Genomic DNA, 17,928 nt, shown 5'->3' on the forward strand with positions numbered 1-17,928 from the left:
GAATTACCCTAGGGTTGGATTTCTGTTCATTAAAAAATATTTTTTTAAGCTTTAATTTATGGAGTGCTTGCTATGTCAGGCACTGGTCTGAGCACTTCATAGGTATTGACTAATCTTTACAGTAACCTGATGTAGTAGGTTCCATCATTATCCCCATTTTACAGAAGAAATGAAGCCAAAAAAGATCAGGAAGCTCATAAGTGGTAGCGCAGAGTTTGAAAAATCGTGATGCTGGCGAGGCGTGGTGGCTCATGCCTGTAACCCCAGCATTTTGGGAGGCCAAAGCAGGTGGATCACTTAAGGTCAGGAGTTTGAGACCAACCTGACCAATGTGGTGAAACCCCATCTTTGCTGAAAATACAAAAATTAGCTGGGCATGGTGGGGGTTGCCTGTGATCCCAGCTACTCAGGAGGCTGAGGCAGGAGGATTGCTTGAACCCAGGAGGTGGAGGTTGCAGTGAGCGGAAATTGCACCATTGCACTTCAGCCTGGGTGGCAGAGCAAGGCTCCATTTCAAAAAAAAAGAAAAAGAAATACCGTGATACTGTACTTACATTCAAATCACCGCTACACTCACTGCCTACGTGAGCAGTCTTGAACATGACTTTTATGGATAAGTTTGAGAATTTTGGGGGCCTTGTGCCCAGGAGCGGGTTCATTAAGTTGCAACATATGTATGCATGTGTGTGTGTGTTTATGTATCTCTATAAAATTCTACTTAACACTGCCACATGAATTTTCTTCAATGGTTATATCCTGTTTAATCTCCCAAGGAACAAAAGGGAATTCACTGTCCCCACATTCTCCACCAACACTTATCATAGACTGTACAATAATTATTCATCTGTGCACATTTGGCATCTTTTGAGTTTCTTTCCTTCAGCTGTATTTTTCAGTGTTTTATCTGATTCTTCTTTACAACTGCTGTTTCTTCCTTTGTTGAATATTTTTTCTTCTGGGAGGATTTTTTTACACTTGTTTAAATGTTTTGCTCTGTCTCCCTGATGTCAGTTCAAGTATTGGCTGCTCAATATGTTTCTTTTCTAGCAGTTATCTTTCCCAAATGCCTGCTGTTTCCTTTTCCCTCTGAGCTCATTTTCCCCTGGCTATGCTAGCCACGACCTCTCAGTAGGACAGGGACAGTTCCTGGTGGGTTCAAGGCAGGAGGGAGCCCAGCTGGAGATCAGGGACCCCATGGTTTGGAGTCTGGAAGGGTCTCTGTCACTGGTGTCCCTCAACCAAGCTGATTTTAATCAGCTCCTACACTGATCACCACCCCCCTTTTATTTTTATTTTTTATTTTTTTGAGAGAGAGGCGCACTCTGTCACCCAGGTTGGAGTGCAGTGGTGCGATTTTGGCTCATGGCAATGTCTGCCTTCCCAGTTCAAGTGATTTTCATGCCCCAGCCTCCAGAGTAGCTGGAATTACAGGCGCCCACCACTGTGCCCAGGTTTTTTTTTTTTTTTTTTTTTGTAGAGACAGGGTTTCTTCCAAGCCCGTCTCCAACTCCTGATGTCAAGTGATCCACCCGCCTTGGCCTCCCAAAGTACTGGGATTACAGGCGTGAGCCACCACACCTAGCCTAAACTGTCTTTTGATTGGCCTTAGGGATTGCTGAAGAACAGAGGAGCTGGGCTTTCAACTGGAATTTGATTTTATTTTTTAACTTATATTTTAAGTTCAGGGGTACATGTGCAGGTTTGTTACATAGATAAACTGTGTCATGGGGGTTCGTTGTACGGATTGTTTCATCACCTAGGTATTCAGCCTATTACCAATCATTTTTCCTGATCCTCTCCCTCCCCAACTCCTCACCCTCCAAAACTACCCAGTGTGTGTTGTTACCCTTATGTGTCCATGTGTTCTCATCATTTGGCTCCTACTTATAAGTGAAAACATGTGGCATTTGGTTTTCTGTTCCTGTTAACTGGAATTTTAACTGGAAGGGATGTGCTTGTCTTGTTCTCTAGTGTATTCCTAGAGTCTTGAATGGTGCCAAGCACGTAGGAGGTACTCCATAAATATTTGTTATATGAATTCCATAGTCTTGATTCCCCTTTGATATCCATATGGTGAGGTAATTATTGAAATAATCTGTCATTTTGAGTAGATGTCATATGCATACTTATATGCATATATTTATATATGAAAATGTATTTAATTTTTGTAACCTGCAACAAATCATACTAGGTACTCTTTGGAGTGTTTCTTTCATTTGTCCTAAATGTGCCGCCTTTCTGGCTTCAAAGGTTGCTCCTACCCCTGAGGTCTTAGGGAGCAAGCTTGCGCTTTCCCTCATTCCCTCTTTCATGACTTAAAAGGTTGCACCTGTGTCTCATTTTAGCCTTCCTAGACTTAAGAATTTTATCTTCCAATTTTCGATTTGTGAATACAAAATAAGTACATCCCTGAGTTTCATCTGTCAGGTCTGAATTTAAATCTTATAATTTTAAATTTATATTTTTAGAAGAAATGACTTTCTCATATTAGGTCAGAGGACTTAAAAAGATACTTGGTGAAGATTTGTCGTAGAGTTTACTTCCTGTCTGCAGAGACTTATTTACTTACCATCTATCCAGAAGATGAAGTTAGATGAATGGAAAGATTATGAAAACATGATGAGAAAAGAAAACTTTTTTTTTTTGGTGGCAAAACTGCTTTGAGCTGCGGTCATTTGTAGCATGTTGTGTGTGTGTGTGAACAAGAGCTGGTTCCTGGTAGAACAGAACCTTTATGTGCAGGGATTGTTCGGCCCAGGGTTTACTGAATTCATGGTTTTCAGAGTGATCATAAAAAGGTAAACATCTGCTGATGGTTACTCACATAATAATTTCTTTAAAAAGCTAGCTTTTATATCTAAGTTCATTTGAGAGGACATAAACCCCTTCTTGAAAATTAGCACAGTTTTTCCTCTTTTCTGTGCTTTGCTGTCTATCATCCCATGTCATAACTGGCAAAGTGTAAAACTAAATATATTTTCCCAGTGCATCTCCCCAGTATAATTTCCTCTCCTACCCTTTGCTGCTGCCCTGCATCCATTCATTAAACAAATACAGTTGTGCCTCAGTATCCATGAAGAAATTGGTTCCAGGACTCCCTGCAGATATCAAAATCCATGGATGCTCAAGTCCTTATGTAAAATGGTACATATTTGCATATAACCTAGGTACATCTTCTCATATAATTTAATCTCTAGATTACTTATAATACCTGATACAATGTAAATGCTATGTATATAGTTGTTCTGCAGAAGGTCCTTGATTTATGATGGTTTGACTTACGGTTTCTTGGTTTTCTGATGATGTGAAAGTGATACACATTCAGTACACTGCTTGACTTAGGATGGGGCTAGGACCTGGATAAACCCAGCGTAAATAAACAATATGCTAAGTGGGAAACACACTTTTGCTTACAATATTTTCAATTTATGATGTGTTTATCAGCGTGTAACCAATTCCATCATAAAGTGAGAAGCACTTGTACTCTATTTTTTTATTTGTATTTTTTCGAATGGTTAATTTTAATTGTTTTTGACTATTTTTGATCTGAGGTCAGTTGAATCTGTGCATGTGGAACCCAAGGATCTGAAGGGCCTTCATTTGTACAAAATAAAGTTGCTATCCTGGAACATACATCTGTATGTATAAAGAGTTTATTGTTGGTGGGACGGGGAAAGGAAGTCAGCATATTGTGGTTCAAAACCTTTTGGAGATGTTAAACCTTCAACTTGCTGACTCATCTTTTTAAGATTTGTTAAGAACTTTTTTATGTGCAGAGTTTCTTTTCTCAAGGGACTTTATGACATTGTCTCTGTACCTGTCGGATCCTTTTTGCAGAGTCATGACCAATCTTTTTGGTGCTTGATGCTTTCTGAACATACTGCAGTGTAATTGCTATTGATTGGCCTTGTGGATTGTTGAAGAACAGAGGACTTGGGCTTTTAACTGGGATTCACATTTATTTGGTATAAATTTAGATGCCTCACTGAGAATTGATTAAAAGGGAATGGCTTCCCAATGGTCATGGTCATTGAAGACCAGTGTGGAGACTAAAGCAACTTTATCTTGGATGTGAATCAGCTATGTTGAGCTCTGATTAACTCCAGTTCCTCTAGGAATGCCTCTAAGGTTTGTATTTTCTCTGTGGTTGCTTATGCAAAAGCAATCATACTTAACCATAAATCCCATCCTTAGGTCAAAACAACTTTGATATCATACTTACCATAAACCCTGCCCTTAAGCAAGTGTCCTACACACCCCTTCTGAAGTCCGGAGACCCTCTCCCTGATGGATAAGCCCTGGCTCCAGGGTGTGGGGGGCGTGGAGGATAACAGTGCGGGCATTTGCCGTCTGTCTGTGGTTGCCTGAAACATGGCCTCTGTTTGTAATTCTCTATTCTGTTTCTTTCTGAGAAATTGGATTTCTCAGCCTCTTTCTTTGGCATCTCAGCTTCCTTGGCTTTGGAGGAGGTGGTTTGTGTAGAGCTGCTCATTGCAAGTAAGAATAGTAAGTTAGATCTAACAGCACACAGAGTGCATTTAGGAAGCTTTGCACCTCCGGGCATGCCAAGCCCTTGCTATCTAGTTCCCTGGCTTGGAGCCATGTACCCAGTATCCTGTAATATTCCCTCATTCCAAATAAAAATCAGAATATATTCTGGAGATGACTCAAACCACATTTTATCAAGATGTGTGTAAATTAAAGTCAGTGTCTACTAAGCTACTTTAAGAAAAAGTCCTCTTTTTCGGGGAAGTATCTGTGGCAGAATGTTAACCATGGATATATCCAAATCAGATCTGTCTTTCAGGAGTGACTGCATCTCCACAGCTTGAGGAAAGACTATATTCTCAGTAGACTTCTATTCAGTGCTTGGAACTTATTTTTGATGAAGGTGGAAACTTGCTCCTAAGAGAAACAGGTGGTACAAAACACAAAGAATCGATTTTAGGATAATTAAAACTATTTTGAATTTTTTATTTATCAATCTGGCTTCTAATATAATTTTAGTTAAATGAAAGACATTCACAAAGAATATTAGGCATACGTACATAATTTCCTTCTTTCATTCTAGTTTACATGCTGTTGCTTTTAGAGAGTGAAATTTTGCGTTATTTCACAGGGATGGAATCCTAATTGACTTGACAGAAAGCATATTTAGCCCAGCTTTTCACAGCTCTAACCTCTGCAGTCATCATGCTCACTGAAAAAATGTTAAAAACCTGACAAACTAAATCTTAGAATCAGTAAAATCTAGAACCATTTCTTGGCCTCGAGAGGATCTTCCATCTTTTCACAGCCATCTCCGAAAGCAGCGGTTGCTATACATTAACCGAGACTTGGAAATAGTGCAGACTGTCTTGATAGAACTGTTCTTACAGCACAATTTTGTATGGAAAGTAAACCTGTAAATGCGTGCTGTAGATTAATACATGTGTGCCCATATTTATTATCTCCTGCCAGTCTTTGCTCAATGGGAGATAACCAACTTCTCAATGTGACTTCCCCATTTCATTGAATATGGGATTTATATCCCACTCATGAAAAAAAGTACTGCTGTGAAGGAGATGTACTTTAAAATTTCAAACGTTACCATGCAGGGTACATGGAGAATAGGCACAGAGTCCCTAGGCTACATGAACATGTCACATTTGTATTTCATGTTGGCCTATGTATAAGCAGTCTAGCATGTTGGAGGGCATGTGTAAGAGTAGGTAAGGTGAGCTGTAAGTTATGTTCAGATGGGAATTTAGGGCTTTCTGCACAAAAAATTCTCATCTCTGTCCTTTTGCTGTGTTACATCTCCCAGTGTCGAAAGTCGGTCTGCAAGATTAATAATCGGGTTGTAGAGCAATGCCAGTTAAGTCTCCAGTTCCTGAATGTGGCCACATTAATGTTTCGATGTGACTTTCAACCACAAGCCACAAAGCAAGTCTTCCACTAGGCTCCACTGACGTTAGCCTTTAGATAAGGGTTTCAGGGTATTCTGCAGTCAGGAATCAATGGCGCCTCACAACTGTTTTATGAAGTAGGTAAAACAGCTCCATCTTAAATATGGGACAAAAGTTTGAGGACTTGACCAAGGTTACACAGGGAGGGTCACACCAAGGTGGGGAGAGAGAAAGAGGATGCTATCAGCTAATACTCAGGGTCTCCTTTTGCCAAAACATCATTTAAAAAATGGGGCCAGACCAGCTTGGTGGTGGGTCACGCCTGTAATCCCAGCACTTTGGGAGGCTGACGCGGGCATATCACTTGAGGTCAGGAGTTCGAAACCAGCCTGGCCAACATGGTGACACCCAATCTCTACTAAAAATAAAAAAAAATTAACCAGGTGTGATGACGAGGGGCCTGTAATCTCAGGTACTTGGGAGGCTAAGGCAGGAGAATCATCTGAACACAGGAGGCAGAGGTTGCAGTGAGCCCAAGACCACACCACTGCACTCCAGCCTGGGTGACAGAGCAAGACTCCCTTTCAAAAAAAAAAAAAAAAAAAGGTGGAAAAAAAGGGGGGGGGCATTAGTTCTTAGCTCAAGTCAGCTGGGCACATTGTTATTGCTTGTTTCTCACCAATTTAGGATCAGGTGGTTCTACTGCGACCTATCTTTGGCTGGCTGACTTGAATCAAATTTGATAATGGCTGCCCTTTTTTCTGAAAACTGCTCAACAGGGTAGGGAAAAGAAAAAAAAGGGGAAGTTTCAAATCCGGTGTTAGTTGTTTGGAGGCATGAGACATAAAGGGGCCATGGAAACGCTCACTGCAGAAGAGGAGGATATGGGATAGAGTGTGGTGAGGAGAGGAAGAGAAAAAAAGTAGGATTGAAAAGAACAGATTCCATCATAGAAGCAGAGAAAAGCTGCGTGACACGACCTGAACGCTTGCATTTACAAGTTCCATAGCTGTGCGCTTGTTCCTGAAGTGCTCCCGACGGCTTCTGTCTGCCCAGCTCTCAGCCTGCTTATGGTGGCTGCTCAGCAGATGCTCGAAAATAACATTAAGATGAACTCTTTGGCTCAGGCCATTGCTTTTCCTTGTGCCTTGGGATTCCTGCTCTTGTGAGTACACGATGCTTGTTTGTCAAATGTAGGGCAGTAGGCCTTTTCTAGTAAAGGCTCTCTAAATTCTTGTTTCCAGCCCTTTAATAAAATCTTCCAGATAACAAATCTCTTTTTTTGAGGAGTTGATTGAAAGTCATAAGGGGAAATACATTTTTATATATTAAGAAGGGCCAGAAAATAATTGAACAAAACAACGTTTTCAACCTCCTGGATCAGCTTTCTTGAACTGTAGGGAATATTCTATTTTGAGAGCTTACAATAGCACTAACCTTGCATTCATTCAAAGTCATCTACGCTCAGCTCCTCAAAACATCGATATTTGCTTCATACACAGATGTTTCCCGCACAACCTTGATCAGCCATTAACTTTCCCTGAAACTTCAAAACAGCCTCTTTTTTTTGGTCTATACATATTATTTAAAGAGGCTACTACCAGCATACTTGTGCTTGATTGATAATGTATTGGAATGTAAGAGGTCAAGATTGTGTGAGATGTGAATGACAAGGCAGGACTAGGTACTGGGTGCTTGTGGTAATGTCTTAGTTATCAAGGCTGCATTGTGCTGGGCTGTCCGGGGAGAGAGATGGAAGAAAGACTTCCTTTTCTTCATATAAATAGATTATTTACTATTTAAAATGTACTGGGTATGGCCTTCATAAACAGATGTAGGGATTTTTTGTTAAATCCAGAATCCCAAGGAGAGGTCAAGATTTCCAGCATTTATTTGGCACTTAGTTACTTAATACTTTATCCACCTTTTGGTTTCCTGTCTGATGGTCACATTGGAACCCTCTTTAAGAGAGAGACAGTGTCCTCGATGACTTAATTGATGGTGAAATGGGAGAACCACTGATCCCTGCAGTCATTCTAGTGTCCTAGGTTTGAAATGTTGGTGAGAGGACTGGATCTCATTTTTCACCTTTTGTGGCAGGAAAAGGAGAGGGAGGAGAAAGGATGAGAACATTTTAGTAGCAGAAGCTGTTTTGGGTGGCTTTAATCCCCTACTCATTTTGGGAAAAAAGGAAAAGTGTTGTGACAATGAATAATGAACAGAGCTATCATGGGAATTCCAAGAAATAGTATATTTTCATCTGGCATTATCTGTTAAGTGCAGAAGTAATGCCTGTAAGCCAGGTTTAAAAACCAGAAACACACACGCCTGTAATCCCAGCACTTTGGGAGGTCGAGGCGGGAGGATCACGAGGTCAGGAGATCAAGACCATCCTGGCCAACATGGTGAAATTTCATCTCTAATAAAAATACAAAAAAATTGGCTGGGCATGGTGGTGCATGCCTGTAGTCCCAGATACTCAGGAGAATTGCTTGAACCCAGGAGGTGGAGATGGCAGTGAGCCGAGATGGCGCCACTGCACTACAGCCTGGTGACACCATCTAAACACTCAACAAACCAGAAACACTTACAAAACATTAGGTTTAAAATTTGCTTTCAATAATACATAAAATAACTCTTAATGGTAATCACCTTGGCTAAATAAAACAGCCTTTGCTTTCAATATGTTATTTGTAAATGTTACATTGTTCTGATATTTAGTGATATTAAATACTTTTTCATTTTAAATGTTTTATAGAAGAATGATTAAAACCTTTTAAAATTAAGGGTGTTCATGACAGTGCCTGAGCTCAGTCAGCAATGGTAAAAGAGCATCAGGATTCCCTTTTGTTCTGTTACCTTGAGCTGCATGGGAAGCAACTGGTCCAGTGTCTCCTTTGGAATGTGCTATGCACTGGTGTAATGTGCCATTGACAACTCTAGGTAACGTTTTCCATTACCCAAGAAACTGACATGCTCCAATAAGTTAGGCATACTGAGACTCTTGAAAAAGTTTGCATAATTCTAACAAACTAGAATTTCCATTTTTTGAGTCAGGCCATCAGAACAATAACATCCATACATTTGACCTTCTTTTAACCTCTTCCAGGCAGAGAAGGAAAAAGTGATCATATTTAATTCCTCAGAATATGATTAAGGAAGATTTTTAAAAAAGTGCTTATGAAGTAGAGGCTTGAAATAGATCATAAATGGCAGTCTTTCTTGTTATTTTTTTTTTTCCAAGTGGAGTCTTGCTCTGTCACCCAGGCTGGAGTGCAGTGGCATGATCTCAGCTCACTGCAATCTCCACCTCCCAGGTTCAAGCGATTGTCCTCCCTCAGCCTCCTGTGTACTGGACTACAGGTGTGTGCCACAATGCCCGCCTAATTTTTTTTGTATTTTTAGTAGAGATAGGGTTTCACCATTTTAGCCAGGATGGTCTCTATCTCCTGACTTCGAGATCCACCCACCTCGGACTCCCAAAGTGCTGGGATTACAGACGTGAGCCAGTGCGCCCGGCCTAGAAGTGACAGTCTTTCTTGAGGCAATTTTTGTGTAATCAGTTTAAAAAATAATTTTTGGATGCATTGTCCCCATTTGTTTACATGAAGTCTATTATTTTTAAATATAATCAATGAGTTATCTGTTAAATAACTGGGTCAAGGCTTCTGATTAAGAGGCGTGATTAACTACACTTGTCCATCCTCTGAGAAGCAACAAGTACCAGGTTTGTGAGGAACCTGAGGTTCGAATGTGTCCGTCTTAGAAGATCCCTGAATCACAGCAGTGTGACTGAATGGAACAACACGTGCAGTAGTTGATTTAAAATATGGCAGTGTTTTCCATATGATCCAGAGTAACAGCAGTAATAACTTGGCTTTATTGTGTGGTGTCCATTTATAGGACACTGTCTGTTAGGAATTTGTCACAGGGGTGGAAAAACTACCAGAGATGTAAAGCAAAATAAGCGCAACCTAATTGATGCAGTCACTAGAAAGTATCCATACTTCTGTTACAACTAAAAAAGGAAAAGAGCAAATAAATCATAACATCTGGCTCTAATTCCCCACTGAGGCGCTTATACACATATAAATTCAATATGTTTCAGGTAAAATGGGAAAAGATGTTTTGTAACATCTGGTCACCACGGTATTGCAGCAGGTAGTTACAGATACTGAACTGGTCTAAGACTACGTACGTGGAACGATATTAGCTTAGTAGAATTCAATGAAAAATCAAACCAACAACCCTAATATAAACTACCTTCCCTGGTTCTTCAGCGTCTCTCTCCAGTTGTGCTCATTGTGTCATTGCACACCATGTGCCATGTACTCTCTTCAACTGCTGGTATCGGTCAGGAACCCCAGATTCCAGAGAGCTGGTGCAGATTGAGTTCTGCTTGAAAACTGGCAAATACTAAGTTCTCTTTGTCCCTTTCTTTTCCAACTTAAAGGACGTCAAAGGAAATAGTAGATGAACAGGAACTATTTACTACAACAGCCCATTAAGGTTGACTAGAAGCAAAAGGGAGAGAGTGTTGGGGCCATATGTCGGTGCATCAGCTTTTCTCAAGAAAAAATACCCACGTTCTAAGGGCTCGTAAAAACGTAGAAAACTTGCCCTGTAACCACGGGTCTTTAGAACACCTCTAAACACACACAAAATAAGACAGATATTACCTACAAATTTCAACCATTGCTTAAACTCTAAAAGCATTGTTTGTATTATTTTGTTTTGATACAGAAGGGAAAACTCGGCTATAAAGAAATATTAAAAAGTTTTTTTTTTGTGGTGATCAGTCTCAAGCATATTCCATTGCCTGCCTCCCCCAACTTGTGCTGATATTTTAAGGATGTGCTCAAGAGTATGAAGCAGGGTGCTTTTGTCCCTTTCTCTCCTCCCTAGTAATTCCCTCCTCCCCATCCCACAGCCAAGCAGCCACCCCTCAAATGAGCCATTCCTTTTTGCTTTCATCAATGGTCTCTGTGAAGTTGGGGTCGTTGTTCATGATGGCAGCGTCCGCGCTCTCTGCCGACTCCGCCCCCTTGGCTTCGTTGGTGTGGTAGGTGCCCTTGTGGCGGAACATGTACCGGATCAGGAAGACCAGCGTGCAGAGGATGGTGAAAATCACCACAGCAATGACCCCTGGTGGAGACAGGAGAAGCACGAGAGATTAGACAGGGCTTGGGTGTCCCTCCAATACTGTGTCCCCGCTTCACTCTACAGCTCCCTCAGACAGAGCCCTCCCCCATATAAAACACAGACTCCAAAACAGCAAAGACAACAAAAACGAAATCACATTTCTGTTTTTGTCCACAAAGATAGCAGGAAAAACAGCAGTAACTTGTCTTCCAGCCAAAGGCAACTAAAATACTGGACACAATCTATGAAATGACCGGTTTCAGGCATTAGACAACAGGCAGAGCAGAACCATGATGTCTGAGAAGAGAGAAGGAAAACGAATCCCTTTTTTAGTTTTCTGGCTGGCAGTGATTTTTGGACCGCAGTGTAGGGAGGTGAAGCACAAGAAAGCATAGTGGTTTCCCTAAATGGAGAGAAGGAAGGAAGGGAGGGAGGGAGGGAGAGAGAGAGGGAGAGAGAGAGAGAGGGAGGGAGGGAGGGGGAGAGAGAGAGAGAGGGAGGGAGGGAGGGGGGGAGAGAGAGAGAGAGAGAGAGAGAGAGAGAGAGAGAGAGAGAGAGCGAGCGAGCGCACACGCGCTGTGTATAGTTTTGAATTCGTGGCTGAACAATACTAACGTGTAGGTACAGAAGGAAAGTCCACAGGCCAGGCAAAAAGCAGTGACTAAAGAGCTGTAAGCAGAATGATTTCCAGAGCTCGTAGAGGGCTGGGAGATTTTTATATTCCAACCAAGCACACTGAAGAGACCTCATCGAACAATCAGGGCATTTGATACAGTTGATAGAATGGTCATGTTGAAGATGTTTTGCTAAAATAGGCCTAGAATAAGGACTACTCTAGACATGCCCTTAAAAGCTTTAAAACACATCTAAATAACATCAAGATGCGAGTAATCACCTCTAAAACAAACCTCATTATTCATTAAAGAAAATAAAAATTATCAAGCATTCAGAGAAAAAAAGTAGGAAAATGTCCCTTGACCAGAAGAAACATCAGTCTATTAGAACGAGATCCAGAAATGACAGAGAATGGAATGAGCAGATAAGGACAGTACAATAGCTATTAGAAACATGCATAAGGATTTAAAGGAAAACATGATCAAAATGAGGGGAAAAAGAGAAGATATAAAATGAAACAAAGTGCAACTTGTAGAGGTGAAACACACAATATCTGAAATGAAAAAAAATACTGGATCAGGCTAGGCACAGTGGCTCATGCCTGTAATCCCAGCACTTTGGGAGGCTGAGGTGGGTGAATCGTCTGAGGTCAGGAGTTCAAGATCAGCCTGGCCAACATGATGAAACTGTCTCCACTAAAAGCACAAAAATTAGCCAGGCATAGTGGTACGTTCCTGTAATCCCAGCTACTCGGGAGACTGAGGCAGGAATCACTTGAACCTGGGAGGTGGAGGCTGCAGTGAGCCGAGATCGTGCCACTGCACTCCAGCCTGTGTGACAGAGCAGGACTCTATCTAAAACAAAACAAAACAAAAAACTAGATGAAATAATACAGATTAGATAAAATAGAAGTAAATATAACTGATCTAAACACTCCAATTAAATAATAGAGACAGTGGATAAAAAAGATGCCAACTATATGATGTCTAGAAGACATGAACTATACAGGTCAAAAGTTAAAAGGGTGGGAAAAGATTGCAAACAATAATCATAGTAAGCTGGAATAGCTATGTTAATATAAGACAAAGAACAAGGTTGTTAGTAGAAATGAATCGCATTTCATAATGACAAAAGGGTCACCAAGAAGCCATAGTGATTCTGAATGTGCATAAACCAACAGACGTACAAATAAATGAAGCAAGAACTGGTAGGAGAATTAGACCAATTTGCAATTATACTTCGAGATTTTAACACCGTTCTGTAAGTAACAGAACAACTGAACACAAAATCAGCAAAAAATTTAAAGACCTGAACAATACTATTAACAAATATTACCTAATGACACTAGACCAATTGTATATGTCTTTCTTAAAATAGAGGAGGAGGAAACACTACTCAATTCATTTTATGAGATCAGCATTATCAGAAAGACATTACAGGAAAACTATGGAGCAATATTCTTTTAAATAGAATTTTAGCAAATCAAACCAAAAAAGATCATAATTACGATGAAGTAATGTTAATCCTAGGAATGCAAGGTTGGTTCAACATTAAAAATAAGGCAATGTGATTTACCAAATTTAGTAAATAAGGAGTAAAACAATATGATCATAGAAATAAATGCGGAAAATGCATTTGGAAAACTTCCAGTACCCATTCATCATACAGCCTTCAGTTAACTATGAGTAGAAGAAACTTTCCCAACCTGATAAAGAATATCTATTGGAAACCTACAGCCAGTATCCTATTTATTTATTGAGATAGAGCTTCATTGTTGTTACCCAGGCTGGGGTGCAATGACATGATCTTGGTTCATTGCAACCTCTGTTGCCTGAATTCAAGCGATTCTCCTGCCTCAACCTCCTGAGTAGCTGGGATTACATGTGCCTACCACCACAGCCAACTATTTTTTTTTTTTTGTATATTTAGGAGAGGTGGGGCTTCACCATGTTGGCCAGGCCTGAACTCTGACCTCGGGTGATCCATCCGTCTTGGCCTCCCAAAGTGCTGGGATTACAGGCATGAGCCACTGCGCCTGGCCACCAATATCCTATTTAATAGTGAAAGATCAAACACATTTTCCTACCATAGGGAACAATGCAAAATTGTGAAATCTCAACATTTTTATTCACTTTTATACTGAAAGTCCTACCTATTGCATTTATACTGAGAATGCAATAAAACAATTTAAAAAAAGCATATAGATTGGAAAGAAACCAGTAAAAAAAATCTCATTATTGTGAGATAACATGCTTTGTTTAAATAGACAACTAAGGAATATATAAACAAAAATTACTAGAACTGACAGCAAATTTAGCAAAGTCACAGAATACAAGGCTGATATAAAAGATCAATTATGCTTTTATATGCCAGAAAGAAACACCTAGAAAATGAAATATAAAATAACAATTGCACAAGTTTAACAGTTGTTAAGACTTCTCACTGAAAACCACAATATGTTGCTGAGAGAAATTAAAGAGACAAATAAATGTATAGTTATACCATGCAAAGATAGAAATACTAGGTCAGGTGCAGTGGTTCACACCTGTAATCCCAGCACTTTGGGAGGCTGAGGCGGGCAGATCACCAGGTCAAGAGATCGCGACAATCCTGGCCAATGTGGTGAAACCCTGTCTTTACTAAAAATACAAAAATTAGCTATGCATGGTGGCACACGCCTGTAGTCCTAGCTACTTGGGAAGCTGAGGCAGGAGAACTGCTTGAACCCAGGAGTCAGAGGTTGCAGTGAGCTGAGATTGTGCCACTGCACTCCAGCCTGGTGATGGAGCAAGACTCCATCTAAAAAAAAAATAGAAATATTAAATATTGTTAAGATGTTCATTTATGATTTAATACAATCCCAATCTAAATCATGGCCATTTTTTTTTGGTGGAAATTTATAAGCTGATTCTAAATTTTATGTAGAAATGCCAATGACATAGAATAGCCAAAATAATCTTTAAAAACAAAGGATTAGAGAACTTACACTGCTTATTTCAAGACAGTGTAAAGATACAACAATGATGCAAGCATGGAATTGGCTACGGAAAGATATACAGACCAATGAAACAAAACAAAAGGCCAGAAAATAGACACACGCACGCACGCACACACACTCATGCACACACACACACACAGAGTCAACTGCTTTTTGACAAAAGTACCAAAAAAATTCAATTGAGGAAAAGTATAGTTTTTTTTTTTTTTTTTCAACAAAGAGTCTTGGAATAAGTAGATATTCACTTGGAAAATACTAACTTTACTCTTCTCTGACATCATTTGTAAACATTAACTCAAAGCGATTAAAGACCTAACAGTAAACGATAAAGCTATACAACTTCTAGAATAAAGCTGAAATCTTCAACACCTTTGGGTAGGCAGACTTTTTAGATAGGACAAACCAACGACAAATTATAAAAAGACGGGGGCCAGGTGCAGTGGCTCACGCCTGTAATCCTAGCACTTTGGGAGGCCGAGGCTGGTGGATTGCCTGAGCTCAGGAGTTTGAGACCAGCCTGGGCAACACAGTGAAACCCCATCTCTACTAAAATACAAAAAATTAGCCAGGCGTGGCAGTGTGTGCCTGTAGTCCTAGCTGCTTGGGAGGCTGAGGCAGGCGAATCGCTTGAACCCTTAAGGCAGAGACTGCAGTGAGCTGAGATCACACCACTATACTCCAGCCTGGGTAACAGAGTGAGATTCTGTCTCAAAAAAAAAACATTATGAATCTGTTACATTTATAGGTGCATGTTATACTTCAATTAAGTTGATTAAAAAAAGAAGCAAAAAACATTGAGGACTGGGATCTAGATGGCAACAGGGATGCCAATATTAATCTACACATGAGGCTCAATGGCTGTCCTAGGAGAGTCAAATTAGTATGTAGCTGTCCATGGTGCGAAGAAAAGACTGGAATATTTTAAATGCTACAGCTTATTAATTTTCTGATACATTTTTATTTTTTATTGTGCAAATTAATGGGGTACATTAGAAAATTTGTTACACGTATATAAGGGATAGTGATCAAATCATAGTGTTTAGGGTGTTCAACCAAGTACGATACACTTTTGTCAGACACAGTCATCCTACCCTGCTGGCAAACGCTGAATTTGTTCCTTTTATCTTACCGTATACTTGCACCCTGTAACACACTTCTCTTCATTCTCCTTCCTCCTCCTGCTCCACTTTCCCAGTCTCTGTTACCTGTTTTTCTTTCTACCCCCATGTGTTCAAATCTTTTAGCTCCCGTGTATCAGAGAACGGGTAATACTTTTCTTTTTATGCCTAGCTTATTTCACTTAAAATAATGACCTCCAGTAATTTTTCTGATAATTTTTGTTACGGTAACTGAAACCAGAATGGGATTTTCCTTTTCATTTTTTATAGTATGCTATCCTGGACCATTTGAGATGTGAAAGAATGAGACTGAAAAAGATCAGAGGGGGTAAAGAAGTGTCCTGGCTGCGGTCACTACTACCTACTTGTGTATTCTGAGTCTGTCCTGCTCACCACTCCCATTTGTTTTTTATAAGCAAGCAAGCATTAAAACCAGCCAGGTTGGCCAGGCGTGGTGAATCACACCTGTAATCCCAGCACTTCGGAGGCCCAGGTGGGTGGATCACCTAGGCTCAGGAATTCGAGACCAGCCTGAACAACATGGAGAAACCCTGTCTTTACTAAAAATACAAAATTAGCTGGGCGTGGTAATGCATGCCTGTAATCCCAGTTACTTGGGAGGCTGAGGCAGGAAAATTGCTTGAACCTGGGAGGCAAAGGTTGCAGTGAGCTGAGATCATGCCATTGCACTCCAGCCTGCAACAAGAGCGAGACTCTCAGAGGAAAAAAAAAAAAAGTAGACAGGTGACAATTTTAACTATATTTCCTTTTTTTTTGAGATGGCGTCTCACTCTGTCGCCCAGGCTGGAGGGCAGTGGCGCAGTCTCAGCTCACCGCAACTCTGCCTCCTGGGTTCAAGCAATTCATCTGCCTCTGTCTCCTGAGTACCTGAGACTACAGGTGTGAGCCACCATACCTGGCTAATTTTTGTATTTTTAGTAGAGATGGGGTTTTGTCATGTTGGCCAGGCTGGCCTTGAACATCTGACCCCAGGTGATCTGTCCACCTTGGCTCCCCAAAGTGTTGGGATTACAGGTGTGAGCCACTGTGCCCGGCCACATTTACTGTATTTCTTCACATCATACTTCATAAGCTTATGTCCTATTTAAACAGCAAAGTGAATAGTGTAAAAATCCAGAAAACTCTTTTCCTGGACTACTGTGTAATTGACAGTTATGACTTAGGTGAGTAGCCCCACACAAGGCTGCTCTACACATCACCTACCTCCAATGATAGCCGAGTTTCTGTTGACTCCATTTCTTATAGCTTGGCCTTGTCCTGGATTATATGGAAAATCCGCACTGGCTGTACAGAAAGAAAGAAAGTCAAGTGTCAGAGTCAAGTATACCATTGATCCCAAATAATCTGATACCTATTTCTTCATACAACCCTTCAGCACCTCCTGTTTTCCCAGATGAAATCTCCATTTCAGATGGACTCCTCTTGCCATTGTCTCCCACAAGAATCACAGCAGCCTCCATCCCTGTTCCTGCTGTTTCTCGTTGCACAAGGCCTGGGTAAACACATCTTCCCACTTGGAGCACTATTAGAGAATCCTAGAACTACCTGAACTGGACTGCTGTAGCTCCACAGACAGACGAGTTTATGCATTTGAATATGTTTTCTTACATTTCGTTGAAATCTGGTTCCCAGCCACTTTCAACCCCATGCACAACTGGTGGCACTGAATATATTTGTAGATGAGCTTTTCAGAGCTACAGTATTAAAAAGTTTGAAAAGGAATCGTTCCTTGAAACTCCTATCTTTCATGGCTCTAATTAGACACTGGCACGCTTCAGGAATTTGTAAGGGGGTAATGATTCAAAATGGTTGAGAAGAATATGAACTGCCTAGTGAATTTTCTATTTCTTTCCCTATTATAACTATAAGAATCAGTTGTGTTAAATTTAGGTCTTTGTCTAAGATAAAAACAAATTTGAAGCCCAGAAAAAGCAAATCGATCCTGAAGTCTGTCTGCAGGTCCCAGAGTATCTTCTATCCACAGGACCTAATTCAACTTCCGAAACGATTCACGTGTGTTGGTCTTCTGCTGGCGGAGTTAAGGTAAATCTTCCTGTAGGAGCAGTCACCTTAGTTGAAAGCAAGCTCTGGCTACTGGTTGGTGCCAATTAAATGTACAAAGAATTTAGAATACTTATTTGGTACA

The 17,928-nt window shown here is 40.5% G+C and overlaps 1 protein-coding gene across 1 annotated transcript in view; it reads right to left on the reverse strand.

Annotated features, from left to right (window-relative positions):
* Window positions 1-4,942: 4,942 nt before the first annotated feature.
* The window catches only part of CNTNAP2 (contactin associated protein 2), a 2,303,447-nt gene continuing 2,290,461 nt past the window's right edge, over window positions 4,943-17,928 (reverse strand). The window contains exons 24-25 of the mRNA XM_078343568.1: window positions 16,986-17,066; window positions 4,943-11,033 (exon numbers count right to left, since the gene is read on the reverse strand). Of these exons, the coding sequence (XP_078199694.1) occupies window positions 10,834-11,033; window positions 16,986-17,066 (281 nt within the window). The 3' untranslated portion in view covers window positions 4,943-10,833. The remainder of the gene's footprint in view (window positions 11,034-16,985; window positions 17,067-17,928) is intronic.

Source organism: Callithrix jacchus, chromosome 11 (assembly GCF_049354715.1).
Source record: "Callithrix jacchus isolate 240 chromosome 11, calJac240_pri, whole genome shotgun sequence".
Taxonomy (NCBI): domain Eukaryota; kingdom Metazoa; phylum Chordata; class Mammalia; order Primates; family Cebidae; genus Callithrix; species Callithrix jacchus.